This window comes from Salvelinus alpinus, chromosome 23, assembly GCF_045679555.1.
Source record: "Salvelinus alpinus chromosome 23, SLU_Salpinus.1, whole genome shotgun sequence".
Taxonomy (NCBI): domain Eukaryota; kingdom Metazoa; phylum Chordata; class Actinopteri; order Salmoniformes; family Salmonidae; genus Salvelinus; species Salvelinus alpinus.
In genome coordinates this window covers 12,262,062-12,275,728 of record NC_092108.1, presented here as the reverse complement: position 1 = coordinate 12,275,728, position 13,667 = coordinate 12,262,062, and the positions used below count along the sequence as shown (strand labels likewise).

The 13,667-nt window shown below is 41.1% G+C and overlaps 1 protein-coding gene across 1 annotated transcript; it reads right to left on the bottom strand.

The window, feature by feature from the left end:
• Window positions 1-12,062: 12,062 nt before the first annotated feature.
• On the bottom strand, window positions 12,063-13,319 carry LOC139551384 (putative golgin subfamily A member 6-like protein 19). Its single transcript, XM_071362867.1, has one exon. It carries the CDS (start codon window positions 13,317-13,319, stop codon window positions 12,063-12,065), a length of 1,257 nt encoding a protein of 418 aa, XP_071218968.1.
• Between the last annotated feature and the right edge of the window lie 348 nt (window positions 13,320-13,667).

Sequence of the window (13,667 nt, the reverse complement as noted above, 5' to 3'; positions counted from 1 at the left end):
GAAGACTAGTGAACACTGTGTTGTGTAATAAAGTATCTAGAAGACTAGTGAACACTGTGTTGTGTAATAAAGTACCTAGAAGACTAGTGAACACTGTGTTGTGTAATAAAGTATCTAGAAGACTAGTGAACACTGTGTTGTGTAATAAAGTACCTAGAAGACTAGTGAACACTGTGTTGTGTAATAAAGTATCTAGAAGACTAGTGAACACTGTGTTGTGTAATAAAGTACCTAGAAGACTAGTGAACACTGTGTTGTGTAATAAAGTACCTGTTAGACTAGTGAACACTGTCTTGTGTAATAAAGTACCTGGACGACTAGTGAACACTGTGTTGTGTTATAAAGTACCTGGAAGACTAGTGAACACTGTGTTGTGTAATAAAGTACCTGTTAGTGTTCACTAGTCTAACAGGTACTTTATTACACAAGACAGTGTTCACTAGTCTGTCTTGTGTTATAAAGTACCTAGAAGACTAGTGAACACTGTGTTGTGTAATAAAGTACCTAGAAGACTAGTGAACACTGTGTTGTGTAATAAAGTACCTAGAAGACTAGTGAACACTGTGTTGTGTAATAAAGTACCTAGAAGACTAGTGAACACTGTGTTGTGTAATAAAGTACCTAGAAGACTAGTGAACACTGTGTTGTGTAATAAAGTACCTAGAAGACTAGTGAACACTGTGTTGTGTAATAAAGTATCAAAAGACAGGAAAAATAACTAATCATGTCCTACACATAGTCTCTCTCTGTCTCTCTCACACACACATTTGTGCACAAGTGAGCACTGATACCTTCAACCAAAACCATGTAAACATTGACACCATCCATGAACACAAGACAAAGGACGTTCAGGTGTGGCTTGTTGATAATGTATATCATGATGAGTATTGCTGAGGGCACATTTCTGTTTTACTTTGTTGATGAAACATATTTGATTGTAAATCATTCATTCACTTCCAAACCTAATGATTAGAAGAATATATTATGAGGTAATAACCAATGAGACCAAAAGGCAAAGGTTATTATATTATAAACCTGCTATTGACATTTAGACATTCTATGTTCTGTTTGCTGTGTCACATGGTTATTACAGGACCATAGAAATCAGATGAAAGTGATCATGAGGTGAATCAGTTTGATTTACCACCTTGTTGTTAGACTTCATATATACACGTGTCCCAGTTATCACCAGGTCATGGTTGAAGAGGACAGGATATAAAGGGGACAACTGAGACTCCAAAATAACAGCAGAAATAACCACAAGAAGAGGACATCATCATCCAGGAATGAGAATGAAGAGTGTTGTATCTCTGCTGGTGTTGCTGCACTGCTGTCTGTCTGGAGCCCAGGTCCACAAAGACAGAGATGGAGTCAGTGTGAATGAGATCCAGCAGGTTGACTATGAGGACAGAGAGAGCAGAGGGAATGACATTCAGACTGACCAACAGAGAGCTGAAGCTGCATTAACACACATCCAGCAAACCTGCCAGCCTGACATCCACACTGTGCTGAGAGAGATGAGCACCATGATGGCAGAGCAGAGAGTTGAGCTGAGACACACAAAGACTGAACTGGGAGCCATGGAGGCCCGACTGAGAGCCAGTGAGAGCCGACTGACAGCCAGTGAGAGCCGACTGACAGACAGTGAGAGTCGACTGACAGACAGTGAGAACTTACTGACAGCCAGTGAGAGTCGACTGACAGCCAGTGAGAGCCGACTGACAGCCAGTGAGAGCCAGGTGGAGGAACTGACCAAAAGGAATGAAGGTAAATCAGAATAATCTCTTTCATAGCTGTTGTTATTACATAAACGTCTTAATCTGAGTCTAGGTTCAGACCCAAAGTGTATTTTATACTAATTAAGATGACATCATGAGTGATTTATACTAAATCTCACTGACTTGTTTATTGTTTATGTATCTGATTTCAGCACAATCAGTGAAACTAAACTCCATGGAGACTCGTTCTGACATCACTGAGAGACACGTTGAAGTTCTGAACAGAAACAGTCAAGGTAATGGGAGGAAAATGAAGTATTAGTTCTGACACTATTAATATATATATATATGGTCTGAATGACTGATCTTATTGTTGATAACATGTCTAATCTACACCAACTAGTGTCCAGTTAGATAAAGTAGTGCTGACTCATCTCTGTCCCACAGACAGGAAGGTGGCTTTCTCAGCCTCACTAGCAGCACCTGGTCAACATGGACACATTGGACCCTTCAACACTGCAATCACCCTGGTCTACAGAAATATCTACTCAAACATTGGCAATGCTTATAACCCCACTACAGGTACACTATATTCATATCATCAGTATTTATAAGTCTGTGTGAAAACAGTTATTAATAATCCTCTGTCCTCGTATCATCTCTGATGACTGTTTCTATGTGAATGTTGTGTTCTGATACAGGGATCTTCACAGCACCAGTGAGAGGACTCTACCTCTTCAGGTTTTACATCTTTGGACACGGTGACAGTTCAGTTTATACCACTGCCGTCTTGCATAAGAATGGACACCATATAGCTGTTGCACATGCTCACCAAGCTACTGGTACTATTAACTCCTCCAATGGAGTGTCACTGCTGCTGGAGGTAGGAGATGTGGTCTACATGCATCTCTGGGCTGGTAGAAAGATATTTGATGATGAAAATCGCCACAGCACCTTCAGTGGTCACCTGCTTTTCACCATGTAGGAGGATTATTGAAGGACTGTATCAGTTATCTGTACAGGAAAATATTCTGACATTTTAACAACATTGTGTTAGCGTTGAAAGTTCTCCATTTGCTCTCTAACAGTTCAAACTAAGGTAGTTCTCAAGGAGAAAAGTAGGTGAAATATACACAATATAAAAATACACATCGTATTCAAGTTTTCAAAATAGAAAAATAATATCAAATGATATACTCAGAATGGAAATATTAATGTCATGTAAATATTATACTGTCCACTAAGACTTATTTAATTAATGTATAGATGTTGACCCCCCCTCACCCCCCCCCCCCCCCCCCACTTCTTATGTCCATTTTCTGCTAAATTGAAGAGTAGTAAACATTGTGTTGAGTATTATTTAATAAAGTGTTTATCAAAAGAATGACTCAAAGTATCATTATTCCACACGCACAGGCACACACACACACACAGACACACAAACACTTTGTGAGAACTATGTGCACGTGGGTAGACTGACTGACTACTAAATCCTTCAACCAACGTTCACTTCCAAACCTAATGATTAGAAAACTATACTGCGAGGTATTACACAACGGGTGGGTCTAATCCTGCGGATTGGTTAAAACCGCATTCCAGCCGATGTCTATTCGACAGAAAACTAGCCATTAAAATGATGCCAGCTGATTCATGATTTCGACTGTCTGAGAAACATGCCTGCCTGTCTGACACCTTCGGTACTATGGGACAGCTGAAAATCTAATTTGAATATTGAAACAATGTTGCAAATGTCAGAGAGACAGACAGCAAGGATTATCCAGCCAGTATGGCAATGGAACATTTAGAACAGAAGACTGGGTCGCGTCCATAGATACAGAACCAAAAAAACAACTGAACGACTGGGTCGCGTCTCTAGCAACCGAACGATAGAACGAACGACCAGCATGTGACTATATCTTGTGGAAGGATGAAATAGTATGAATAAATGCATAAAAATAATATGAATTAAACATATTTCAATAATTATTTGAATATCAAAAAAAGGAGGACCAAGGCACTCTTCATTTAATTAATTAAAATGCCTTTATTAGTATGGCATGTTCAATAGAAACAAAGATTTAAAAAACCGCCGCGTTTCGTCTGCATGGCCTTATTATTATTTGAATATGTTGGTAACCCGTTGTATAAAAGTGATAATGCCCTCAAAGCCGGGATTTGGAGAATATATTGGCATGGTTTGCTGGCCCTCCACTTTATCTCGAGCCTAACAACACCTGTGCCACTATATTCTCCAAACACTGGCTTCTCGGGCATTATAAATTCATTTTTTAAACTAGGCAAGTCAGTTAAGAACAAATTCTTATTTACAATGACGGCCTACCACAGGCCAATTGTGTACCACCCTATGGAACTCCCAATTACAGCCAGATGTGATGCAGCCTGGATTTGAACCAAGTACTGCAGTGAGATGACTGCGCTGCGAAGCAGTGTCTTAGACCACTGCACCACTCGGGAGCCTTTGGACCTTGATTTCGTCTCGGGCCTACCGTGCCAATATAGCCTCCAAAAACTGGCTTCTCGGGCATTATCACTTAAATAACAATTTAGACCAAAAGGCAAAGGTAAATATATTATACAACTACTATTGACATTTAGGCATTATTCATTCTGTTTGCTGTGTCACATGGTTATTACAGGACCATAGAAATCATATAAAAGTTATCATGAGGTGAATCAGTTTGATTTACCACCTTGTTGTTAGACTTCATATCTACACGTGTCCCAGTTATAACCAGGTCATGGTTGAAGAGGACAGGATATAAAGGGGAGTTGCGGTGAACAGCAATCTTCAAGTTTTTCCACAGATTTTCAATGTGATTCACGTCTGGGCTTTGGCTGGACCACTCAAGGACTTTCACATTCTTGTTCTGAAGCCATTCCAGTGTTGCTTTGGCTGTGTGCTTGGGGTCATTGTCCTGTTGGAACATGAATCTTCTAAGGTCGTTTGCACTCTGAAGCAGGTTCTCATCAAGGATTATCCTGTATTCGGCTTCATTCTTTGTTCCCTCTATCCTTACCAGTCTCCCTGATGCTGAAAAGCATCCCCATAGCATGATGCTGCCACCACCATGCTTCACGGAATGGATGGTGTTAGATGGGTGATGAGCTGTGCCTGGTTATCTCAATACATAGCACTTTGCATTCAGGCCAAATAGTAAAGTGTTTGTCTCATCAGACCACAGAATATTTTGCCGTATGCTCTCAGAGTCTTTCACGTGCCTTTTTGCAAACTCCAGGTGTGGTGTCATAGGGCTTTTTCTAAAGGAGTGGCTTCTGTCTGGCCACTCTCCCATAAAGCCTAGATTGGTTAAGTGCTGTAGAGACTGTTGTCCTTCTGGCAGGTTCTCCCATCTCAATCAAGGAACTCTGTAGTTCTGTCAATGGTCATTGGGTTCTTGGTCACCTCCCTGACCAAAGTCATTCTTGCTCGGCTGCTCAGTTTGGTCAGACGGCCAGAGTCTGGGTAGTTCCATATTATTTTTTCAATTTCCCAATAATGGAGACACTGTGCTCTTGGAGACGTTAAACACTCTATAAATAGTTTTCTACCCTTCCCCAGATATATGCCTCATCACAATTCTATCTCAGAGATCTACAGACAGTTCCTTGGACTTCATGGTATAGTTTCTGCACTGTCAACTGTGGGACCTTCTATAGACAGGTGTGTTTCTTTCTATATCATGTCCAAACAATTGAATTGGCCACAGACGGACTCCAATCAAGTTGTAACGTCATCTCAAGGATGATCAAAGGAAATTAGACGCACCTGAGCTCAATTTGGTGTATCATAGCAAAGGGGTGTGAATACTTATGTAAATTACAAATGTATGTATTCCATTTTCAATACATTTGCAAAAATGTCATACATGTTTTCACTTTGCCATTATGGGGTATTGTGTGGAGATGGGTGAGGGGGAAAAACGATTTAATCAATTTTAAATTCAGGCTGTAACTCAACAAAATGTGTAATAAGTCAATGGGGTATGAGTACTTTCTGAATGCACTGTATCTGTGCTGGAAAATATATAAAACATTTTAGTAACATTGTCTTAGCGTTGGAAGCTCTCCACTTGCTCTCTAATAGTTTAAACTAAGATAGTTGTCAATGTGAAAAGTAGGTGAAGTAAAAATATAAGAAATACGTCTCTCAGTGTTGATATTAGGAAAATTATAACAAACAACATTTATCTTAAAATAAAAATGTAATATCAGTATTATATTGTACAGTATGATTTAAATCAATGTATAAAAACATATTTACCAACATATATTTTCTACTGTACATTCCAGACTAGTAAACACTGTTTTAGGTATTGTGAAATAAAGCGTTCATCAACCAAAAAAAATCTCAAAGTTCCATTTCAGACTAACATACTTTTGAGTCATTTAGCAGACACTCTTATCCAGAGAAACGAACTGTAGTGAGTGGACACTTTTTTGTGCTGGTCCCCTGTCGGAATTGAACCCACAACCCTGGTGTTGCAAGCACCATGCTCGACCAACTGATCCACACGGGGTATACACACAGAGAGACCAGTTTTACGCCATTCCGGCCGACGCTTGGCGTTGTACATGGTGATCTTGGGCTTGTGTGCGGCTGCTCGGCCATGGAAACCCATTACATGAAGCTCCTGATGAACAGTTCTTGTGCTGACGTTGCTTCCAGAGGCAGTTTGGAACTCGGTAGTGAGTGTTGCATCCGAGGACAGACGATTTGTACGATTCTGTGAGCTTGTGTGGCCTACCACTTTGCGGCTGAGACGTTGTTGCTCCTAGACGTTTTCACTTCACAACGACAGCACTCACAGCTGACCGAAGCAGCTCTAGTAGAGCAGAAATTTGACTGACTCACTTGTTGGAAAGGTGTTGAACGTCAGGTGTTGAAAGTTGAACGTCACTTCAGTACGGGCCATTCTACTACCAGGTTTTGTCTATGGAGATTGCATGGCTGTGTGCTCGATTTTATACACCTGTCAGCAACTTGTGTGACTGAAATAGATCATTTGAAGGGGTGTCCATATTCTTTTGGCCATGTAGTGTACCTTACTTTAAATTACACTGAACAAAAATATAAACACAACATGCAACAATTTCTAAGATTTTACTGAGTTACAATTCATATAAGGAAATCAGTCGATTGAAAATCCCGGTACAGTTGAAACTGGGATTCATCCGTGAAGAGCACACTTCTCCAGTCTGCCAGTGGCCATCGAAGGTGAGCATTTGCCCACTGAAGTCGAGTACGACGCTGAACTGCTGTCAGGTCAAGACCCTGGTGAGGACGACGAGCTTCCCTGAGACGGTTCCTGACAGTTTGTGCAGAAATAATTTTTGGTTGCGCAATGCCACAGTTTCTTCAAGTGTCCAGGTGGCTGGTCTCAGACGATTCCACAGGTGAAGAAGCCGGATGTGGAGGTCCTGGGCTGGTGTAGTTACACGTGGTCTGCGGTTGTGAGGCCGGTTGGACGTACAGCCAAATTCTCTAAAATGATGTTGGAGGTGGCTTATGGTAGAGAAATTAACATTGAATTCTCTGGCAACAGCTCTGGTGGACATTCCTACAGCCAGCATGCCAATTGCACGCTCCCTCAAAACTTGAGACATTTGTGGCATTGTATTGTGTCACAAAACTGCACATTTTAGAGTGGCATTTTATTGTCCCCAGCACAGGGTGCACCTGTGTAATGATCATGCTGTTTAATCAGCTTATTGATATGCCACACCTGTCAGGTGTATTAATTATCTTGGCAAAGGATAAATGCTCACTAACAGGGATGTAAACAACTTTGTGCAGAACATTTGTGAGAAATCAGCTTTTTGTGCGTATGGAACATTTCTGGGATCTTTTATTTCAGCTCATGAAACATGGGACCAACACTTTACATGTTGTGTTTATATTTTTGCTACGTATATTAGAGAGCAAATTAAGAACTTTTAGACAATGTTATTAAAAGTTCTGAATATTTTCCAGCACAGATACATTTGGTCTCCTGAGTGGTGCAGTGGTGCAGTGGTCTAAGACACTGCATCTCAGTGCAAGAGGCAACACTGCAATACCTGGTTTGAATCCAGGCTGTATCTCATCCAGCAGTGATTGGGAGTCCCATAGGGCGGCACACAATTGGCCGGGGTAGTTGTAAATAAGAAGTTGTTCTTAACTGATTTGCCAAGTTAAATAACAATCTCTTCAGAAATATAATATTAACACAACAAAGACCAGACACCCCATCAGGTTGTATTTTACCAACCCTCCTACATAGTGAAGAGCAGGTGACCACTGAAGGTGCTGTGGCAATTTCCATCATCATATATCTTTCTCCCAGACCAGAGATGCATGTAGACCACATCTCCTACCTCCAGCAGCAGTGACACTCCATTGGAGGAATTAACAACATGGCAATATGTGCAATAGCTATTTGATGCCCATTCTTATGCAAGTCAGCAGTTGTAGGAACTAAACCACCACCATAAATATAAAACCTGAAACCACCTCTCACTGGTGCTGTGAAGATCCCTGTAGCAGAACACAACATTCACAAAACAGTGGAATTATTCAGAATTCATAACTTCACCACTTCAAAAGCTGAATTATTCTCCCTCTAATCTTGTTTTGTTTTAACATCTTTTATGAATTCAATTCCCATCAATCTTATTGTTTTGATATGAATTACAGATTTAACTGTCAACAAAGATCATACCAGGACAATGGATTATTACATTTATAATCTGTACACATGCATTAAACTATACCTGTAGTTGTCACGCCCTGACCATAGTTTGCTTTGTATGTTTCTATGTTTTGTTTGGTCAGGGTGTGATCTGAGTGGGCATTCTATGTTGTATGTCTAGTTTGTCTATTTCTATGTGTTTGGCCTGATATGGTTCTCAATCAGAGGCAGGTGTTAGTCGTTGTCTCTGATTGGGAACCATATTTAGGTAGCCTGTTTTGTATTGTGGGTTGTGGGTGATTGTTCATGTTACTGTGTTTGTGTTAACTATATGGGACTGTTTCGTCGTCGTTCATTTGTCGGTTTATTGTTTTTGTTCGTTGTTTCAAGTATCCTTATTAAAATGGATACTTACCACGCTGCATCTTGGTCCTCCTCTCGTTCTCCCGACGAAGAACGTTACAGTAGTGGGGTTACAAGCATTGCCAATGTTTGAGTAGACATTTCTGTAGACCAGGGTGGTTCCAGTGTTGAAGGGTCCAGTGTTTCCTCCTTGACCAGGTACAGAGATGAGTCAACGCTACTTTATCTAACTGGACACTAGTTGGTGTAGATTAGACATGTTATCAACAATAAGGTCAGTCATTCAGACCATAATAAAAAAAAAAAATCTAATACTTCATTTTCCTCCCATGTTTCTCTTCAGAACTTCAACATGACTCTCAGTGATGTTAGTTTCTATGTTACCTCACCAAATAGACAAAGCTGCATACCATCACAATAATACATCTGTAGTCTAAACTCCACACTTAGAGAAGATTATTCAGATGTTTTAAATGTTATTTAAGGGGTGGATCAGCTTTAATATTGCGGATAGATTGTTGCATCCATCAATGTAATTGTCTGCATCATTTCCAATCCCCCATATATCTTGGGGGTAAATATATCCCCAAATGTATATATATATATATATATATATGTATATATATGTATATATATATATATATACATATATATATATATATATATATGTATATATATGTATATATATATATATATATATATACATACATACACATACCCACATACATATACAGTTGAAGTCAGAAGTTTACATACACCTTAGCCAAATACATTTAAACTCAGTTTTTCACAATTCCTGACATGTAGTCCTAGTAAAAATTCCCTGTCTTAGGTCAGTTAGGATCCCCACTTTATTTTAAGAATGTGAAATGTCAGAATAATAGTGGAGAGAATGATTTATTTCAGCTTTTATTTCTTTCATCACATTCACAGTGGGTCAGAAGTTTACATACACTCAATTAGTACTTGGTAGCATTGGCTTTAAATTGTTTAACTTGGGTCAAACGTTTCGAGTAACCTTCCACAAGCTTCCCATAATATTTTTTTTTCTGAGGTCTTGGCTGATTTCTTTTGATTTTCCCATGATGTCAAGCAAAGAGGTACTGAGTTTGAAGGTAGGCTTTGAAATACATCCACAGGTACACCTCCAATTGACTCAAATGATGTCAATTAGCCTATCAGAAGCTTCTAAAGCCATGACACTATTTTCTGGAATTTTCCAAGCTGTTTATAGGCACAGTCAACTTAGTGTATGTAAACTTCTGACCCACTGGAATTGTGATACAGTGAATTATAAGTGAAATAATCTGTCTGTAAACAATTGTTGGAAACATTATGTCATGCACAAAGTAGATGTCCTAACCGACTTGCCAAAACTATAGTTTGTTTACAAGAAATTTGTGGAGTGATTAAAAAACAAGTTTTAATGACACCGACCTAAGTGTATGTAAACTTCCGACTTCAACTGTATATAAACATTCATACATATACACATATATAAACATATATACACATACACACTTTTTTTAGAACATATCTTTATTATTCCCCGCAAACCCTACCACCTCTCCCCCAAATGGAGTAAACTAATAAACATTAACACTTGGGCTTCTAGCTTCAGTTTATACAGTCGTGGCCAAAAGTTTTGAGAATGACACAAATATTAATTTCCACAAAGTTTGCTGCTTCAGTGTCTTTAGATATTTTTGTCAGATGTTTCTATGGAATACTGAAGTATAATTACAAGCATTTCATAAGTGTCAAAGGCTTTTATTGACAATTACATAAAGTTGATGCAAATAGTCAGTATTTGCAGTGTTGACCCTTCTTTTTCAAGACCTCTGCAATCCGCCCTGGCATGCTGTCAATTAACTTCTGGGCCACATCCTGACTGATGGCAGCACATTATTGCATAATCAATTCTTGGAGTTTGCCAGAATTTTAGGGGTTTTGTTTGTCCACCCGCCTCTTGAGGGTTGACCACAAGTTCTCAATGGGATTGTCACGCCCTGACCTTAGTTATCTATGTTTTCTTTATTATTTTGGTTAGGTCAGGGTGTGACGAGGGTGGGTATGCTAGTTTTGTCTTGTCTAGGGTTTTTGTATGTCTAGGGGTTTTGTAGGTCTAGGTATATATATGTCTATGGTGGCCTGATATGGTTCCCAATCAGAGGCAGCTGTTTATCGTTGTCTCTGATTGGGGACCATATTTAGGTAGCCATTTTCCCTTGGGTATTTGTCGGTTCTTGTCTATGTGTAGTTGCCTGTCAGCACTCTTTTGCTTCACGGTTCATTTAGTTAGTTTTGTTCAGTGTTCATTCTTGCAATAAAGAAGAATGTATGCATACCACGCTGCGCCTTGGTCTCCTCCTTTTGACGGCCGTGACAGGGATTAACGTCTGGGGAGTTTCCTGGCCATGGACCCAAAATATCAATGTTTTGTTCCGCGAGCCACTTAGTTATCACTTTTGCCTTATGGCAAGGTGCTCCATCATGCTGGAAAAGGCATTGTTTGTCACCAAATTATTCCTTGATGGTTGGGAGAAGTTGCTCTCGGAGGATGTGTTGGTACCATTCTTTATTCATGACAAGCTCTGTACTGGTGGTGCCCCGATCGCGCAGCTGAATCAACTTTAGGAGATGATCCTGGCGCTTGCTGGACTTTCTTGGGCGCCCTGAAGCCTTCTTCACAGCAATTGAACCACTCTCCTTGAAGTTCTTGATGATCCGATAAATGGTTGATTTAGGTGCAATCTTACTGGCAGCAATATCCTTGCCTGTGAAGCCCTTTTTGTGCAAAGCAATGATGATGGCACGTGTTTCCTTGCAGGTAACCATGTTTGACAGAGGAAGAACAATGATTCCAAGCACCACCCTCCTTTTGAAGCTTCCAGTCTGTTATTCGAACTCAATCAGCATGACAGAGTGATCTCCAGCCTTGTCCTCATCAACACTCACACCTGTGTTAACGAGAGAATCACTGACATGATGCCAGCTGGTCCTTTTGTGGCAGGGCTGAAATGGAAATGTTTTTGGGGGAATTCGGTTAATTTGCATGGCAAAGAGGGACTTTGCAATTAATTGCAATTTATCTGATCACTCTTCATAACATTCTGGAGTATATGCAAATTGCAATCATACAAACTGAGGCAGCAGACTTTGAAAATTAATATTTGTGAAATTCTCAAAACTTTTGGCCACAACTGTACATACTATACACATTTTACAGACACAGACACAATCTATTTTACAATAGTTATATTTTGCTTGATTTTAGTCCTGATTTAACTTTTTATTCAGATTTACCTTCATTCCTTTTGGTCAGATCCTCCACTTTGGATTTCAGCTGGACGTTCAGTTCCTCCACCTGGCTCTCACTGTCTGTCAGTCGGCTCTCACTGTCTGTCAGTCGGCTCTCACTGTCTGTCAGTCGGCTCTCACTGTCTGTCAGTCGGCTCTCACTGTCTGTCAGTCGGCTCTCACTGTCTGTCAGTCGACTCTCACTGTCTCTCAGTCGGCTCTCACTGTCTGTCAGTCGGCTCTCACTGGCTGTCAGTCGGCTCTCATTGTCTGTCAGTCGGCTCTCACTGTCTGTCAGTCGGCTCTCACTGTCTGTCAGTCGGCTCTCACGGTCTGTCAGTCGGCTCTCACTGTCTGTCAGTCGGCTCTCACTGGCTGTCAGTCGGCTCTCACTGTCTGTCAGTCGGCTCTCACTGTCTGTCAGTCGGCTCTCACTGTCTGTCAGTCGGCTCTCACTGTCTGTCAGTCGGCTCTCACTGTCTGTCAGTCGGCTCTCACTGGCTGTCAGTCGGCTCTCACTGTCTGTCAGTCGGCTCTCACTGGCTGTCAGTCGGCTCTCACTGTCTCTCAGTCGGCTCTCACTGTCTGTCAGTCGGCTCTCACTGGCTGTCAGTCGGCTCTCACTGTCTGTCAGTCGGCTCTCACTGTCTGTCAGTCGGCTCTCACTGTCTGTCAGTCGGCTCTCACTGTCTGTCAGTCGGCTCTCACTGTCTGTCAGTCGGCTCTCACTGTCTCTCAGTCGGCTCTCACTGTCTGTCAGTCGGCTCTCACTGTCTGTCAGTCGGCCCTCACTGTCTGTCAGTCGACTCTCACTGGCTGTCAGTTGACTCTCACTGGCTGTCAGTCGGCTCTCACTGGCTGTCAGTCGGCTCTCACTGGCTGTCAGTCGGCTCTCACTGGCTGTCAGTCGGCTCTCACTGTCTGTCAGTCGGCTCTCACTGTCTCTCAGTCGGGCCTCCATGGCTCCCAGTTCAGTCTTTGTGTGTCTCAGCTCAACTCTCTGCTCTGCCATCATGGTGCTCATCTCTCTCAGCACAGTGTGGATGTCAGGCTGGCAGGTTTGCTGGCTGTGTGTTAATGCAGCTTCAGCTCTCTGTTTGTCCGTCTGAATGTCATTCCCTCTGCTCTCTCTGTCCTCATAGTCAACCTGCTGGATCTCATTCACACTGACTCCATCTCTGTCTTTGTGGACCTGGGCTCCAGACAGACAGCAGTGCAGCAACACCAGCAGAGATACAACACTCTTCATTCTCATTCCTGGATGATGATGTCCTCTTCTTGTGGTTATTTCTGCTGTTATTTTGGAGTCTCAGTTGTCCCCTTTATATCCTGTCCTCTTCAACCATGACCTGGTGATAACTGGGACACGTGTAGATATGAAGTCTAACAACAAGGTGGTAAATCAAACTGATTACTTTAATTTGATTTCTGTGGTCCTGTATTAACCACATTACCCAGCAAACACATCAAATAATGCCTAAATGTCAATATCAGATTTATAATATAATTACCTTGGTTTTTTGGTCTCATTTGTTATTAAAATAGATTAGAAAATAATAGAATCATTGTATGTTTTCCATCTAACTTTATTACTTCA

What these genes read in the sequence shown, in the direction of transcription:
- LOC139551384 (XM_071362867.1), bottom strand. Translation starts at nt 13,319, where the DNA reads ATGAAGAGTGTTGTATCTCTGCTGGTGTTGCTGCACTGCTGTCTGTCT.